Raw genomic sequence first — 18,360 nt, 5'->3', positions numbered from 1 at the left:
GGACTCCTTGTCCTCTTGAGTCCGACTGTCCCGGTGTGGGCCCTTTCTGCACGCGGCGAGACTAGAGCTCGAGGACCAGCGCCGGAGGTGAGGCGGGGAGGCTCCGTGGGCTCTCCTGGAAAGCGCACCCTGGGCAGAAGGCTGGCTGGCCTTGCTGAGCTCGGCCTGGGGCTGCAGAGCCCGTGGAGTCCTTCCCGGGCCATCCCAGCCCAGCCCCGGCACCGACACTAGAGCGCAGCCCGGACGCGGACCTGGGCAGGCCGATCCCAGGGCGGGCAGGTCCCGGCGCGAGAGGCGGGGGCCGAGGGCCGGACGGGGCGGGACGTCGCAGCACCCGCGTCTGGGACAGCGTCTTTATCTCGGTTTTACAGGTAAGCCAAGCGACGCCCAGACAGGAGAGTGACCCGCCTCCCCAGACACCCGCTACGGCTTTCGAAACGTCCCTCTGGCGCCACCTAGTGCTCAGGAAGTGAGCGCACAGCCACCTGTCCTTTCCCAGTCCCGAACTCCCCGGCCCTAAGGCCAAGGCCAAAGAGCGAGGGAATGATCATGCGCACAACCAGAGTCCTCTCCCCGCCCACCAACTGCGGGAGGCGGGGGAAGGGGAGGAGCGAGAAGTGAGCATGCACATGCGCAGTCAAGGGAGACTGCCCCTGTACCGGCCCACAAGCCCCAGCAGGAGAGGACACTGAGCATGGGCAGCCCCTCCGCTTCTCCCCGCCCCCCCGCTGGCATTTGGCGGGAAGAAGAGAGGTAGCTGGGCTAACGGGGTAGCCGTGCAGCCATGGCGGGGCGGCGTGGTGCCCTCATCGTGTTGGAGGGCGTGGATCGCGCTGGGAAGACTACCCAGTGCCGGAAGCTTGTGGCGGCCCTGCTGGAGTCCGGACGGCGGGCAGAGCTTCTCAGGTTCCCGGGTAGGAGGCAGAGCCAGGCCTGGGATGGGGAGGGTGGAGAACCACGCGCCTGCGCAGTAGGCTCGGCGAGGTCTGGGGCCAGGACCATGCCCCCCGGGACCCTGCTTGGCCCGAGGTTCAGGTGATGGAGAGAGCGACGTCGCGTGGGGAAGTCGGCTTCCCGTCCTCCTTCCGCCCCGCACCTGGCTGGCTGCAAGGTCCCCTCCCTGCCCCGGCCGCAGCCCCGGAGCTCGGCCTCCTCGGCTGACCCCTGTCCGGAGGGCCCAAGTCCGGCGCTGCCCGGCCCACTGTCCACTCTCCGTTCCTGCCCGGCCCCGCAGCCTCCCGATCCTCCACGTGTAAAGATCTCATAGTGCTCCAGTGTATCGGAAAAGCGGTTGGACAAAGCCCTCGGGTTCAGACTGAATCCCCGTGGGGCTGCGCACGCAGTTCTCCCAGAAACCCCAGCCTTTCCCGGTCACTTCCTTTTTATGGCCTTTCTGTTTTTACATCACCTGAGTTTAGCAAACCACCGTATTCCGCCCGCTCAGTGCTCTTCTCCAGGGGGCTGTGCCTTGTAACAAAGTAACCAAAAGATGTCTTGCAGAAGTAATCAGCGTTGTGAAACAATGTAACTTTGCAGACCAAGAAGCCGGGTGTGAGTGTGTGTCTGTGTCTCTGTCTGTGCGTGTGTGTGTGTTCAGGCTGCAGCGTTTCCTCCTCTCAAATCTAATTATTTTCCTCACAGACAGATCCACAGAGATTGGCAAACTGCTGAGCTCTTACCTGGAGAGGAAGAACAACATGGAGGATCACACAGTGCATCTCCTTTTTTCTGCAAACCGATGGGAACAGGTGTAAGGCAAAGATGCCGGCGCTCCCAGGAGCGCTGTGGCCAGACTCACCGCGGTCCTCTTAAATACCCTGCCCTCATAGGCTTCCTTTTTAGGGAATACCAGTTTTGCCTGAATCTGGAAGTCAGGTCAAAGAGAGAGAGATGTGGGTACTTTTGTGGCTATAATCAAAGCCACAGCCTGACCTGTTCATGTAACTTAATTGAGAAATCTGCCCAGAGGTTGGGTTTCTATTGTTTGTGGCTTACTAGAAAACAGATGTAACCAGCGGTTGCTCCATTTACAATTTGCTTCATCCAGCCTGTTTTTCCGGAAAAGGTCGCTGTGGTCAGTGCTTCTTTTCCTCAGCAGTGTCCCTTTTCCAGTGATGGCAGTCCAAGCGCACCCTCTGGGGCACCTCCTGGGGATCTTGCCCTCCCCCCAGCCCCTCACTCCGGCACTGCCTCCTGGGAAGCTGGAGGCCCCAGCTATGTCCTCTTGCTCCTTCAACCCCATCCTCTGGGCCTGCTGCTCTCAGTTTGATTCTTGCACTATCAGCTTCTCCCCTTAACTTGCCTGCCAGGTATCCTTTGTTCAGAGCAAACACAAGGACTTACTTGTATTCTCCTTATCCTCCAAGGTTCTAGAGCATGCTCTTCATCCACACCTGTTTATTTTTCACTTGCTTTCTAAACTTCTCAGGGTGGTTTCTCCCTGCTTCTGTTCACAGAGAGCCTTCCTTTGGCAACAACTCAGACTACCATAGTGTGTTGGGCTTCCCTAGTCTGTGCTTGGTTGGGCCTTACTCTAATATGGGCTTCAATTCCAAGACTGTATTCACTATGTACATTCAGGCCTCAGAGCTTCAGTAAAGCTTGTGTCCTCTATCTTGGTCTGAATTTGGGCACTTTAGAAGGTCTGTGATTTCAGTGGGGTGGGTTGGCCCTGGGCCGACACAGTACCCACATGCTCCCTCCCTCTCCTGTCCCTTCTTATCATGTTGTCCTGTGTTCTCCCTTTAAGATCTCCCTACCTCTGTGGAGGCCCTCCTCTGGGCATCAGACAAAATTTTTAAAAATTTTGGGAGTATTTGGAATAAAGGGTGATCCTTCTTTTCTTTATTTTCTAGACCATTAATTAAAGAAAAGTTAAGTCAAGGCATCACCCTGGTAGTAGACAGGTATGCCTTCTCCGGGGTAGCCTTTACCAGCGCAAAAGAGGTGAGTGATCAAAGCTTGTCTGCCTCCACCTTCTAACAATTACAGCAGTGACTCTTAATTATGCCCCTGCGGCATCCTGAACACTGAGGGACTGAGGAACAAAGATACGAAGCTCAGATGAGACATGTGGTCCTGCCTCTAAGTAGCTTCTGCTCTGGTCAAGGGGAAGATGCCATCACGGCTGACGCAGACAGGATGGCATGATAAATACCCTAGAGAGAAAAGGAACAGGATGCCACATGGGGCCCAAGGGCAAAGCTGGACCCCAAGGCAGACATCCAGGAGAGGTTTCCTGGAGGACTTGGCTTGGAGGGGGAGGGCCTTCCAGACAAGGGTAAAAGTGCAAGCCCAGGGGATAAGGATGCTGGGCACATGTGGAGTACAGGGAGGCCCTGGAGTCAGTGGTGTGGAGGTTAGAAGGGAGAGTTTCAAGGTGTGGCTAGAAGAGGAGACTTTTTGAGGCTGGTGGGCCTTGAATGCCAGGCTGAGGAATTTGAATTGTCCTCCATAGGCAGCCCCTGAGAAGAGAGAGAAACATGGCCAAAATGGTAGAAGGCACCTTTCCTGTCTGCCTCCTTGTTCATAGGAAAGAGGCTGAGTGGCTTCTTTGGCCCTGCCGCCTGGCAAGGGAGCAGAGGCAAGGGGAGCAGAAAGGCATTAAAAAGGCCTTCTGGGGGGGGAATCAAAAGGAATTGTTGAACGATTAGATAGGAAGGTGAGAAAAGAAAGATAGTCACCCCTGGGAGCCTAGGCTAGCATGGTGTTCCAGACAGAAATTGTAGCGGCAGAAGGAATCTGAGCACTGGGTCTGAGGGACTGATGAGAAGAGACATTGAGGGTCGGGAGGTGCAGGCTGCGGTGAGAAAGGTGTGAGTCCTTGGAACTGGCAGGCCTCAAGCTTGCTGAGGAGGGGAGTGTGGAGAGAGTGGAAAAGGCAGTTGAGGTCAGACTCTGGGGGAATACGCCCATGGGAGGGCCAGGGAAGGACATGAGCATTTATGGTGTCAGGAGGGAAGGCAGGGTGCAGAGGGTGGACTAAGGCCTGAAGACACACTGTTGGGTCTGGCCATTGTCATGGGAAGTCCCCATGACCCTAGAGTTGGGACAGAGCCCAAATCCAGGCTGAGGGGATACTAGAAGCACCTATACACATAATGGTAATGCTCTTGATTTTTATATATGACAATAGTTGGTATTTTAAAAAAACCGAACATCGCAAAAATAATAAAACTTCAGAGCTTGATGGTCTTTGGTATATTCCTTTCAATAGTTTACTCATTTTGACTGTCAGAGTATTTTTTGTACATATTTTCAACTCCAGAGCAGGCCTTCTTTTACCATAGCGTTACCCTCTGTGATGGTGCTCAGCTTCTGTTTGCCTCACCTTGACCAGCTGCCTGATAACCAGATCCTACGAGTAGGATGGTATTCTTCACATAGGCCCAGAATGACTGAATGCCACCACTATTAAAAGAACTAGGGGTCAAGGAGTACCTTTGAGCTCTATATCAGTCTTATAAAAGACATGTGACCTCCCTGCTACTCCATGAACTCTACCGGAATCCTGCTCCCCATGCCTCATTTTCTCTTTGATTAAAAGACCTAAGAGCCTTTGTCTCTTCTCTGACCTGTGGGGCTTTCTGTTGTCTGCTTCCTCTTGTCAGAATTTCTCAATAGACTGGTGTAAACAGCCTGATGTGGGGCTTCCCAAGCCAGATCTGATCATCTTCCTTCAGCTGAGCTCTCAGGAAGCAGCAAAACGGGGAGACTTTGGCATCGAGCGTTACGAAAACAACGCTTTCCAGGAGAAAGCCTTGCAGTGCTTCTACCAGCTGATGAAAGACAATTCTTTAAACTGGAAGGTGAGAGGAAACACCTGGGGTCAGCCAGGTCTGCAGAGGATCAGCCCCTGGGACTAGACAGTTTTTTGGGGGATCCCTGTGTCTCATTCCCAGGAGGGAACCTCGTCTCTCACTTTGATCTCATGAGTCGTCTCTTCTCTCCAGTTTCGTGTCATGAGCCCCTGGCTTCATGACCTGTTCTCTCTTCTTGCAGAAGCCCCCTTCTCCTGACTCACTGGAGCTCCATGGCTCTGATCCCCTCCCACCCCTGCCTCTCGTCACTCCTACAGATATGACCATGTCCTCATGTACTCCTGTATTTTAAGAAAACAAAACAGAAAACCCTTCCCTCCACCCCACCAAGCCCATCCGTGTTTCCTTTGACAGCATTAGTCTTCTCTGCTTGATGGCCCAGGTCCTCGCCTTGCCTTCCCTTCTCACCCCCTTCCCTGTGCCTGCCAGCCTCACAGCTTAGGAGGAACCACTTGTTTCAAGATGACCAGTGAGCTCCTAATTGCCCAGTTCCCTGGCCTTTTCTTGAGCCTCTTCCATTATGTCCTGTCTCTGCAGCATTTGACAGTAGAGCCCACACCTTCTTTCCCTCTGTTGGACCATCCTACTAAGTCTCCTTAACTGGAACATCATTCTCCTTGTCCTGGGGGGTGCTCTCCCAAGGGTCAATCCTGAGCCTGCTTTACAACATTTCCCTTGGCAATCTCATTAGCACGCATGGGCTCACTTATCTCCATACATATGACCCCCAGGTGTTTGTCAAACCCTCACCTCTCTTCTAGATTCCAGTCCCACACCTTAAAGCATTGTATAAATGCTGGCTCTTCTTGTGTGAATATGTAGACTATAGATTCACTAGCTTCATATGTTTAATAAGAATGTGTATGCAGAGCCTATATCAGATTGCACACTGTCTTGAGGGGGAAAGGAGAGAGGCACAGAAAATTAAAACTCAAAAGCTTATGAAAGTGAATGTTAAAAATAGTCTGTGGGGAATTTGTACCAGACCAGTGTGTAGTTGGGTGCTAGAGGTCTGGCATGTGGTTTTCAGTTTTAGCCTGCTCCAGTCCAAGGAGTATTTCTTTGCCCTAAGTATCAGTAAGCCTAGCATGGTGGGACAAAGGAGAGTTACTTGGGGCTCCTCCTTTCTTGGTTGGTGTTCCCATCCCAAACCTCCAACTCTGTACCCATTCTTTTCTTGAAAAATCTCATCCCTTTTGTTCTTTCCTTCCTCATGTCCTTATGGTGAAACAGACCATCAGTGCTTCTCAAAGCATAGAAGACTTACACAAGAAGATTTACTCCCTTTCTGAAGAGACCATTCAAATGGTCCAAGAGACACCTGTGGGAGAGCTATGGAAGTAGGGCCAGCTCGCCAGCTCTCTGCTCAGCAGGAAGAAGGGGGAGCACCTCAGCTCTGCCCACCCGAAGAAAATGCTGAAAAGGACAAAGCTGTTGGATGGCCATGAAGTATGTCAGGAGGCCTAACCTGGATTTATTTATCTGAGCTGGGGCACTGCAGCGCTCCTTGTGAGCCTCAGAATAAGGCATAAAGAAGATGGTGGACCAGAGTCACCTTTCAGGGCTGTGGACAGGAAATAGCTTTTTGCTGAGCCAGAAGAGTGATTTAGGATTTCTTCCCAGTTCTGGGATTAGAGAAAGCATTCATTCTCCTTCCTTTCTAGCCCTGTTTAGTTTCCTTTCCCAGCCTTGTTTTTAACTGGAATCATTAAAGTATTATTGAGATAAATTAATTGGTTGATCTAGTTTTTTAGTATCAGTGCTAAGTTTGAATAATTGTGGATCATCTAAGCCAACTTCAGCCCCAACATTAACCTGAACTGTATGATAGTATTCTTTCTGGAAAGTTCCAGTTGTCTTCACATTCCTGCCTGATGTCCTTTAAAATACCAGCCATCCTTTGAGGATGAATACCTGCTCTCTTCAACAGAAATGTGTGTTCAATTGGGAAGCTTTATGTTTCCTACCCCTTCTCTTTGGGTTCAAAATGTGGAATCTTAAACCCCAAGTGTGGCTAGCACAAGAAGCACCTGAAGGCTGCTATGAGGGAGTCTTGGCCATGCCCCACCATCTTCCAGAAGTCAGTTCTTGCTTTGAATTTTGCCTCAGGGTGGATACTGTATCATAAATACACCAGCTGGGTCTACATTCTTAAGTATCCTGAATAAACATAAACTTTAGTGACTTGAAAGGTAACCTTCACCAGTGGGGAGGGCAACCAGTAGGACCTATTGGGAAGAATGGGAGAGCTGGCTTTAAATCCCACCTCTGACCTTGGGCTATAAGTAACATCAGGTCACCTCTCTAGCCTTGGCTTCTGTATCTGAAAAACAAGGATAAAGCATGTGGTACATGGCCCACAGGGCAATCATCAAGATTGTAAACCTTAGAGGACTTGAGAAATGTGGTTCCTGTTGCAAATGTTTGTTAATTATTGGGGATGGATGTCTTATAATTCTTTAAGCTTGCCAGGTTGAAAATTTGTATTTGTAAGTCACCATGAAATAAAGGCTTCATTTGGTATTTGGTCAAGATCAAGGATCATGTCTTGACGTTTCTCTCCAAAGGAGCAGGGAAAGAGAAATCAGAACAGGCAGTAGATTCTCGATCTGCGTCATTTCCTGTTGCCTATTTTTTTTTTTGAGATGGGGTGACTGGCATTCAGCAGGAAACCCCCACCTCTGCCCACTAGCCAAACACCACAGTGGCCCTAATCTTTGGTGTTTGGCTTTTAAGCTGGCCCTTTAGGGGTACTCTTCTCCACCCTTGAAGCTTCTGATTGTTACTTGCATACACCCTAAGATAAGGCAGGCTTCTTCTAAGTCTGCCTGAGTATTGGGACTGAGCTCTGGACTACAAGCAAGTATAGGCTCAGCGAGTAAGGATAACAGAGTAGGGAGACTTGGTGAGCACCACTGACTGGCACCAGCTGGAGACCGAGATGTTCCACTACAGTACAAGATTGTCAATGGAACAGAAACATTGTACCTAACAGCCTTCTAAAATGAGGTCACTTGTTTTTATTTGTATCCTTATTACAAATTAAGTACCAAGTAGCTTAATTTCAAATATTCTGTGAATTGAATTGACGGCTCTTTTCAGAAAGGAAGAATGTGAAAGTTTATTTTAAGCAGGAAGTTGTTAGTGTATGGCTTCAGTCTACAGTAATTGGGTTATGTTAAGAACTCCTCACAGGGTTACTGAAATAAAAGCCCCAATGAAGCCCAGTCCTGGGGAAAGTGAGGTGGGTGGGAGCAAGGTCACAACCCAGAAAAATCTGTCTCCCTAGCGTGGTCAGTACGACAGACATATTGGAGTGGGTGGGGTAAAATTATCCAATTAGCTTTCTGTGAACGGCAATTCTCTTTTTCCATGTCAGGATGAACAGAAAACAGATGGTCTTCCTCTGAGACCAATGTCTAAAAGACACAGATGTCCAAGCAGTAGCAGGGTTACACTGATCTGTGTTTGTTTCAATCACTAATAACCTCTTAACGTGATGTAGAGAGAGGTGAGGCCTTCCTAAGGAGCCCAGCCAGGACACCTTCATTGCTGAGACTGAAGGAAAGCTGGGTTCCATCCATGAACATCTTCAAGGTAACTTAATCTGGACATCTATTCGGTCGCTTCTAATGCCTGATAGATCAGTTCTGGGAGTAATTGGGGTGGAGGTGGGGAACGCCCTGAGGAGATGAATGGGAGAATAGAGTTTCTAAGGAAGCGGTGTGGATTAACCACATACAAACGCTCTCTCCTGTCACCCCGTGTTTCACAGACACCAACGTTTGCCTCTGTTTCACTTGCTGAGCAGACAGTTTTTGGTTCTGGTGAATGGATTCACAGCCAGAAGTGAGAAGTATTTTGGGGCCATTTCTGCTAGCCAATTTCCAATGAACCTGGTTCTGTTTCCTTCTTTAACCGATTCTCCCCGTTCTCTCATGGTGCTACAGCCAGCAATGTATGTGTGGTCCTTGTTGGAAAGGAAACATTCTTCAAAGTACCTGAGATGGAGTGCCCACTGGCACCGAAACTGCCCAAGTTAGTAGTGACTCCATGTCACAGACCTTTCCTAAGGCTTCTCAGACAACATATGCCTAAAGGATCCCCAATTCAAGATGACCTGCCTAAAAAAAAAGTCTAAGTCTTTGCAAGTGAATAACACCATCATCTGAAAGACTGAGTTCCATGAATTAGGATGTCTTTAAAAATAAAATGAATGTGTATATCCATGCTCAAATAAAATTTAAAATATAGCCTTTTGGGGGGAGGGCATAAGGGCTAAGTTGAAATGTTATAGGAGGAGACTGATGTTCCTGGGAACTAAATTAGACTCAGTTAAGAAAACTTGTTGCAAAGTATCCTATTTCCAAACACCTTTATTAAAATATGAAGATCAGATTTGAGATCGTTAGAAATAACCAGAACTTTTCCAAGAATCAAAGTATATTGTTTACTTAGTACAATGACTTGCAGTCAGTAAATGAAATAACTCACGTTAACTACATTGAAAACTTTCATAGTGCCTTGTACTATCACCATGACAGGGCATTCGTGTTTATTTATGTAAGCATGTGTAGAATAAGCATGTTGGACGTAAGAGTGCTGGCTAAGAGTCTGTCACCTGAAAATTTCTATTCACCTGCCTTTCTGTGCTTTGAAAATGAAATTTCTGAGGCTGTTGATGACCCAGAGCTACCAGGGAAAAAGACTGATGCTTTGTTAATACAAGATAGTGTTGTTTGGGGCTAATTCTAGTGTTGAGTGCACTTGAATCTAGACCACTGTTTAATTCACTTCAGCTGCAACGACAGGGACCTTAACACTGACGTCTAGTATAACAACAAGCACTTGAACACATTTTTGTTGGAGCCCTCCTCCTTAGGAATCTTAACCCTCCTATTTTTTCAGGGTTTGATCGATATACTTACCTCTCCTGAAAATAGCCATTTAAAATTGGACTTTCCTCTTCAGGTATAGATAACCACTGTTTACATTTCCAGGTAATACTGGTCAACTTTTGTCCAGATTATCCTCCAAGGATCCTCATGGCTATGGACTTTAAAAAAAGGCTATGCCTGGGTCATCTTGGTTCCTTCTGCCTTTCAGAGTATCCAGAGCAGCTTTTAGCTCAAGATTCAGTATAACTTTCATTGTAGTCAGCTCTAACACTGAGGCAAACTTTACTCACAAAATTGGAGCCCGAACTTAGAAGGGTTATCCAGCCTTCTTGGAAGCATCTTTGGAGTTGAAGCTTTTTGGTGTTGGTAGTGGAAATAGTGGGTCATTCATGAACCTATTTTGGTGAGGTCTCATGGAGCCAAGGGGCAGCTAGATGGTGCTATAGTGCGCAGAGTTCCAAGCCTGGAGTCAGGAAGACTCATCAACCTGAGTTCAAATCTGGCCTCTGACACTTCCTTGCTGTGTGCCCTTGGACAAGTCACTTAACCCTGTTTGCCTCAGTTTTCTCATCTACAAAATGAGCTGGAGAAGAAAATGGAAAACCAACAAATGGGGTCACAAAGAGTCAGACATGACTGAAATGACTGAGCAGCAGTAACAAAGGAGTCAAGATTAGAATGAGAAGGACCTTTGAGAGGTAAGAGAATTGACACCAACCCCGTGGTCAGACAAGCAGTCCTGTTTGCAGTTGGTTGGTTGGGGCCGAGAGAAACAGGTTGGCTTGCTGACCTGGGAATTAGTCTAAATCCATTTTGTGGAGCTGGGCTAATAACGATCGTCACAGTGAACACCATACGGTAAGGGCTTTTACTGTACCCACTTTACAGGTAACAGACACCCAGGAGGCTGCTGAGTCCCACTGCTGCTTCCAGTGAGAAATGACCCCATGGCCTGGGCCACCTGCGTACGGCTCCCAGTGTATCCACACCTGCTGCTTCGTCACTTGCCTGTTGCCACAGGACTTTGAGGCATAATAGTGAAATGGTATGGGTGATGTCTTCTGATTCATGCGTAAATTGGATTAAATGAGGCAGAGTTGCATGAAGTCATCAGTCTCACTCTCTCCTCCTGAATCATCATAGTCCAGTGGCAGGACAAGAGTCCAGACGGCTGGCGATGTCTCAGGATGCAGTGGATGACCTTGGCATCTTTGGTGTCCAACCAAGCTCTAAGCGCTCCACATTACCTGCTTCATCTGCCTTCATGGCCGTTGGAACAAAATTGTTCTCATCTGCCATTCCACCAGATGAAGTCTTCACATGCTTGGGGTACACCCCCCCCCCAACTCACCAATGGGTCTGAGAACCCCTGGTTAAACCTCAACCTGGTCTGGCCCATCTGCTGAAACAGTTTACCAGGGTGTGGCTGCTGCGCATGCTGCAGCTTCTTGGAGCCACAGGTGAGAGTTAGGCGGAACAGGTAGACACCAAAGGTGGAAAGAGCCCCGAAAAGGGCTCGGCAGCCATCACACCAAAGGTACTGGTCCTCCCTAAACACACCTGAGTTCAAATCTCACCTCAGACACTTGACACTCACTAGCTGTGTGACCCTGGGCAGGTCACTTAACTTCAATTGCCTCATCGTGGGTCATCTCCGGTCATCCTGATGCATATCTGGTCACTAGATTCAGATGGCTCTGGAGAAGAAGCGAGGCTGGTGACCTGCACAGCCCTCCCTCAAAACAAAGTCAAGTGCAAGTTACGTCATTACAGGTAGACTGTAAGGTGAGACTGAAAGACATTTAGTGATTCATCCAGATTCACACAACTAGTATCTTGGGCAACATTTTAACAGGTCTTTCTGATTCCAAGTCCAGCATCTCTATCCACTGAGCCACCCAGCTGCCTCATATGTACTTTCAGACTTGACAGGGCCTTACGTAATTGAAGTAAAGATTTCAGGCTTCCCCTCTGAAACTGAGGGTAATCACAGAAAGACCCGGTGGGGTCATATTCCATGAAACACTAAGTAAGGACAGACAGCTATCTACTAGTAATCATGTTTTCAACTTTTACAGAGAAAATTCCACCAAGTAAATGTAGAAGGATTAAACACGAACAAGAGATAAACATGGAAATGGAGACCTCGTCTCCTGGTCCTCCAACACTCTTGATATCACCTGGGAGAAAATAGGCACAGTGCCCTTACATACGATCTATCTTAGCCACATGGAGCTTACATGCTCCCCAACACTGCTGGATTCTGGGGAAACCATGACTGCCAGAGCACTAGGCAGAATAAGGTCCTGCCAACTCTTAATTGGGTTGAGTAGAGGAAGCCTGGAAATCAAACCAACTGTCCCTTGGAGCTACAGCCTGGAGCAAACCATGGATCTGTTTCACTTTCCTCTGCCTCTGGCCTTGGGCAAAAGCAACATTCGAATGAGTAATCAGGGGAAATACAAGATTCTTGTTTCAGCTCTGTCCTTCCCTTTCCTATCATATGTACTCGTTTTAACCCAACAACTTTCTGTGGAAAAGCCAGCAAAGAAAATGTTCCTTCCAAAGAGTAAGTGTAAAAGCAGACCAAAGCACTTCATTCACCTGATTTAACATTTCCTTAGACTACAAATAAACCTATTAGACAAACTTCTCTAATCTTGTCACCTGTTGCCTCTTGAGCATATAATAGGGATTTTTTCCCTGCCCTATACCATCTCATGACATCCATTTTACTGAATGAACCAAAATGACCTTTTTTCTTGAAGTAAAAAAACCACCTAAAGTTCAAAACACATGAGACTGTTGTCAGCCCACAAAAGATCAACGACCCTTGATACATTTATTTTAAAAACATATTCAGGCAAACCATCAGCCAACAACTTGATCAGACTTGGAAGTCTGGATGCTAATGCCCACAAGCATAAGTCATAGATTATTTTAGATCAGGACCTAAGAAATACCATATGGTTCACAAAATATGTTCCCTACAACCACCATGTGTTATAATTATTGTCCCTAAAAGGGAGAAAATGGAGGCTCTTTGAAGTGGACTAGCCCATCACCAGACATCTCTGAGATAAATCTCAGAGGAGTCATCTTCATTCTTCAAATATTTAGCTAAGGAATTTCCATTTGATGTTATTGGCAGCAGCCAGCCACTGAAGGGTCCTGAGTAGAAAGGTGATATACCAACCCAGAAGAGAAAGCAGATTCAGGGAGAGTAGTTAGCCAAGCTCACACAGCAAGTTAGCAGATAAGCCAACGCTGGGGCCCATTCTGATTTTCACTCTTGGCCTCTTTCTACTATATCTCACTGAAAACTTCTTTACACTATGTAGGCAGGAAAAGAAAGCAGATTTCAGTTGCTACAATTAATTTTTCCTAGCATGTACCCAAGGAGAATAATTTTGTTGATAAGAACATAGACCAAGTTTTTAATTGTTCTAATGGGATCTACTTTAGCTTGACTAGCTCTTAAAATGGCACAGTCTCTCTCTGACCCCTAGTTAATCCTCCACAGAACAGACCAAGCTGAAGTACGGGCTGTCACACTATGAGACCCATAGAAAGCAGGGGATAATCTGTGAACTGACCATATCAACAAACATTAATGGAATGCTTAACTTTAGTCAAGGAACTGGGCTGGGAGCTGGAGATTTAGATAAAGCAGTTATTGTTTACTATGTTTTAGATCCCTTCACGTGTATGAAGGGATCCTGGGGCTCCCAAATTAGTCATTTCTTAGTCATACAAGAACAACAGGGTTTGGGGAACGGAATGGTGAAATCAGGGATGTGGCAGATGACCATGACATCACTCTTTCTCTTGTCCCTTGGCATTAGTTCATAATCTTGGGTGCATAAACCCCAGAACCTCACCTTGACTCATGAACAGGCCATGGTTGGTTCAATCAGATTCTGGCACAAAAGAGACCAACGCTATATTTTTGATTACTAAACAAATCAACCCATAATAGGAAAAAAAAAAAGCTGTCCCATAAACTGTCCCCATGCCTTTATCCTTATCAGTTACCTCACAAACTCATGCCCTTGGTTACAGGAGTTTAAAAAAAAAAATCCCAACCCTCAGGTCATTGCAATCCAGACCCTCCTTATGTGAAAACAGGGATCCATGACCTCATGGGAAAGCATGACTCTGATGCTGGACATCAAGGGCATTATATACATTTGGATATTTTCCCCTGCTTATGAAAAACCTAATGTGAACTCCGTTCAATATTACAGCTATGCAGGACTGAAAACAAGGTCAGGATTGGGCAGTGGGGGTGGAAGGAATTCATCAGCTCTCCTAAGTGGTGAGCTCAGCTTTACTTGAAACCAAATAGTGCAGGGCAGAGAAGCCGGTTAAGTACTATATATGGGAAAGTATATCACCACACGCTGGCCAACACAAGTTCATTAACACTGACCTTGCCTTCAAGCAATCTCCGGAGTGCCTCAAAGGATGTCCTTAAAAGAAACACCATGTACTATTCTCAAAAGATACTATGTTAATACCAACATGCAAGCAGTATATTCATACCAACTCCAACTGGATTCTGAACACAAGGTATTATGTCAGTAAATACCAGTTTCTTTCATTTCCACAGATATTAATATACAAAAGATCTTTTTTTTCCCTTAATGGAGCCCTTTTTGTATAAACATAATTCAGTTAAGAAAATCATAATCATCTGTCCTGCCCAAGAAGAATCCAAATAGTCTACAAAGTTTAATACTGACCACCTCTTTTCAAAAAGAATTTGTAAAAGGTATTGACCATCTCTGGGTAAATCTGTAGAAATGTATATACAAAGTGACTTAACAGAGGTAGTTAGAAAGAACATTGGACTTGGGATTCGGTCAGGGCCCAGTTCTGGCTTTGTCACTTATTGGCAGCTGGCTGATCTGATGCACATCACTTTCCTTTTCTTCTCTGTAAAAGGAGTTATACTTTGCTATCTACTTCATGAGTACTGAGGATCAAGTTAAAATATTTGCCATATGTCTTGCAATATAAATGCAAGCAAACTATTACTGCTCTCCCAACTCCTGTGGTTCCAGACTGTAATTATAAAGAGATAAAGCTAAATAAACGGACTTCTCTTAGTAGAAACATCAAGCCCCTGATTTTGCCTGACTTAGGAGAGCAGCACACAAAAAAGTAATGCTAAGCAAGAAATAGTCTTTTAAGAGCTAAATCCGCAAACAAAATTGCTAAGACCTGAATGATTGGTCTCATCTCTTCAAGGCTGCAACATCACAAGGATGTTGATTTGTCACATACAGCACTTTAAAGTGAGCAAGAGACTGGCGTAAACTTCTCTGATCCTCACAACCCAGAGGTCAGTTAGATTCACCACCTCAAGACAGCTTACACAGGACTGTTCATGAGAGTTGAAGGTAACCCCTTCCAAATACACCCCACAATAACATCAGCACTGGAGAAGTAAAAGTCTTCCCCTGAACCACAAACACTACAAGTAATCTTAGCACATCCAGCCTCCCCCCAAGGTCCAAATCCCAGTCCTACTACTTACTCCCTAGGCCACCTGGGATGAGTCACTTTACTGCTACGTCCATATCTGTCAAATGAGATGATTGGGCTAAATTCCCTTCTTTGGTCCTTTGCATCTCTTAAGATTTCATGATTCAAGACAATCAGGATTGACGAGAAAATGGGAGATTTCTGTTGGATAAAATGACTAAGACACCTAAAGAGGGAAGTGAGAAGTAACTAAAAGATTGGAAATTCAGAGAAATGCCCAAGATTTCAAAAACTTGAGGACAAGCAGAGAGCTGCAGAAAGAAACTTGGCTTTTGCTTTGATGTGTTTGCCAGAGGCAAAAATCAGTCAATCAAAAAACATTTATTCAACTCTGTTTACCAGGTCCCAAGAGCTAAGTGCTGGAAAGATCGGAATGTTCTACATCATCCCCTTAGCCGAAGGCTTTTGGTAGCATCAGAAGAACTAGAGGCACACACTAATAGCTTTGGTCATTTGGAGAGAATTCCCTTCTGAGGGGACCAACAACCCATCTGCTTCCCTGTGATGGAAAAGTGAATCGCAGAAGACAAATCTCATGGCTAGAACACTTACTAGGTAATATAAGAACCTGGGGCTCCAGGACTAAGTTTTGTGCTCCCCCAAAGCTCTCAAGAATGGCTATAAACATTGTTCAGTTTTAGGAGTACACACAGAAGACATTCAATAAACTACAGATTACTTTTCTCAATCAATACAGATTAGTCAGCCTAATCACAATGACCTGAGTAGATAATCCCTATGAACAAACAATTCTTTCACAACTGCCTCAGTAGTTCATTGTCCAAGAGCACACCTACAAACCCAAAACAAGAGAACTCATTCAATAAGATCAGTTTGGCTATGGAAGATTGGCAGCCAGTCCAAGACATCTAATATCCCAGACCAAAGGTAAAGGCTGTTACCTAAAGCTTGGTGGGGGACATTTTCCACCTCCCTGCTCTTAAGAACCACTGCTCCACCAGGAGCAGAAAGAATCTAGACTGTAGCTGGAAAACTAAGCCGTGTTGTCAAATGATTCCCAACAGCATTCCGATGCAGAAATCTGTCTCTTAAGCCAATCTTCCTCCAGTGAAGGTCTGGGACAGAAGATCACAGGGCACCAAGCTCTCAGAAGAACAAAAATGATAAATAATTCAAGAGTGATACAAAGACACATAGTAGGCAAAACCACTTTGCCAACATGCCCATTGCAAGTGGCACAAGAACTAAGGCACTTACAATTGGTTGGGAAAGGCAGCCTGGTCATGTAGGGGCACATCCATTCATGTCCCTAAGGTAATAAAGACTATAACAGATTAGGTAAACTCAACATGGAAGATACAGGAGAAAATAGGGACAAGAATCACAGAGGGCAATATATGGAGGGAATATTAAGTTAACCAAAATCACAGTTCTTTTAGGGTGGGCCTCTAAAACGTTATCACCAGCTTTGAAAATTTTTATTATCTGATAAACTGCTCACAGGTCTTCAACTTTATTTTAAAGTCATAGGACTGTATCCTCAAGAGATCATAAAAATGGGAAAGGGTCCCATATGTCAAAATATTTATAGTACCTCTCTTTGTGGTGGCCAAAAACTGGAAATCAAGGGGATGCCCATCAATTGGGGAATGGCTGAATAAATTTGGAATACTATTGTTCTATAAGAAATGACGAACAGAAAGATTTGAGAGAAGCCTGGAAAGACTTACATGAACTGATGCTAAGTGAAAGGAGCAGAACCAGGAGAACTTTGTACACAGCAACAACCACAGTGTGTGAGGAATTTTTCTGGTAGACTTAGTACTTCATTGCAATGCAAAGACTTAAATATAAAAAAAAAAAAATAGTCATAGGATCACAACAGGTCTAGAGCAAGAAGAGACTTCAGAGTCAGAATCATTTTAGAGATGATGAAACTGAGGCTTAGGGAGGTTAATAAATGACTTGCCCAAGGTCACACACAGGTAATGAATCAGAGATGGGATTTCAACCCAGGTCCTGACTCCAGAATCAGTGCTCTTTCCAGTTGTACCACACTGTTCTCCATTTCAGAGGCTCTATACTACATGCTGACAAGGTATCCCCCTGGGAAATCATTATTCCCTGGTTTTAGGCACCAATGACCAAGCCAAGGGCTAGATCTAGTAGGCTACTGCTCTGCATCCCTTGCTCCACAGAATGCTTATGCCTTTCACAAAATGACAGAAGATGGCCCTGCCTTAAGCTTATGCAAAAGGTACAAAACTAAACCTACAATGTCTTGAAATCTGCCACTGGTAATACTCAGCAAACTGGGCTAGGGAGATGGGTCACAGGAAATAAGCTGCTATCGAAGGACATGCTGGAAAACAGCAATCCCACCCAAGCACCCACAGTAACACTAACATACCTTGAAGAACAATCTTATACCTCACCTCTACCCAAGATGCTCCAGGAACAGTCAAATGCTGTCCGCGTGCAAAGGTGGGACAAATAAAACCAAGTCCCACAGCAGACTTTCCAATTAATGCAAGTGACAACACTGACACCATTTCCAAACATGGAAATTAAACCCACCACATGAAAGAAGGGCCTATTCTTTTGCTAGCAACCAATTTCTTTTGTCTTTCCGGGAAGTCTCTTCCATACTTTTGAGAAACCCTTGGCTGCTTAGGGGTGAAAACCATCTAACCTTTGAATAAACATAGGCCTTCTATTCCTTCCTTGGCCCCTTTGGCTCTCTCATCCTTGACATGCAGCTTCACAGAGCAAGGGCGCTAACAATAAAACAAGTCAGCCTATAAATGGCAAGAGGGCCAGTGGGGAAGCCTCGCTATAACTCTTCTCAGTGTCTTCACCGGGTGTGAAAGTTTTAATGAGGTTGTTTTAGCTCCCCTATATCAATGGAGTTCAGGACAAACTCACCTGATATCAACTTCAATAACAAAGCCTAAAATAGAATAAGGCTCCCCTTTCGTAGCAAAACTGACTTTGGATTATGGTTTTTTTTGTTGTTGTTTTGAACATCACTCAGCTTTAATATCATCTCTCTGGAAGGCAGACCAAGCCTCCTTGGCTGCAGGTGCAGACGTCAAGCACAGAAGGGAAAGCCTGCCCAGCGGCTCTCTTCA

General features: G+C 46.1%; 1 protein-coding gene across 1 annotated transcript; it reads left to right on the top strand.

Annotated features, from left to right (window-relative positions):
* Positions 1-624: 624 nt before the first annotated feature.
* Positions 625-7,354, top strand: DTYMK (deoxythymidylate kinase). The gene is made up of 5 exons (XM_072618778.1): positions 625-914; positions 1,642-1,750; positions 2,856-2,946; positions 4,611-4,808; positions 6,054-7,354. The coding sequence occupies exons 1-5, from the start codon at positions 785-787 to the stop codon at positions 6,162-6,164; spliced, it is 639 nt and encodes a 212-aa protein (XP_072474879.1). The 5' UTR covers positions 625-784; the 3' UTR covers positions 6,165-7,354.
* The last annotated feature ends 11,006 nt before the right edge of the window (positions 7,355-18,360 follow it).

The sequence above is a fragment of the Notamacropus eugenii genome, chromosome 6 (genome assembly GCF_028372415.1).
Source record: "Notamacropus eugenii isolate mMacEug1 chromosome 6, mMacEug1.pri_v2, whole genome shotgun sequence".
Lineage (NCBI taxonomy): Eukaryota > Metazoa > Chordata > Mammalia > Diprotodontia > Macropodidae > Notamacropus > Notamacropus eugenii.
This window is presented reverse-complemented; position numbering and strand designations above follow the sequence as displayed.

What these genes read in the sequence shown, in the direction of transcription:
- DTYMK (XM_072618778.1), top strand. Translation starts at nt 785, where the DNA reads ATGGCGGGGCGGCGTGGTGCCCTCATCGTGTTGGAGGGCGTGGATCGC. An exon ending in CCTTTACCAGCGCAAAAGAG is followed by an intron (nt 2,947 to 4,610) that starts GTGAGTGATCAA and finishes TCCTCTTGTCAG; the next exon opens with AATTTCTCAATAGACTGGTG. An exon ending in ACAATTCTTTAAACTGGAAG is followed by an intron (nt 4,809 to 6,053) that starts GTGAGAGGAAAC and finishes ATGGTGAAACAG; the next exon opens with ACCATCAGTGCTTCTCAAAG.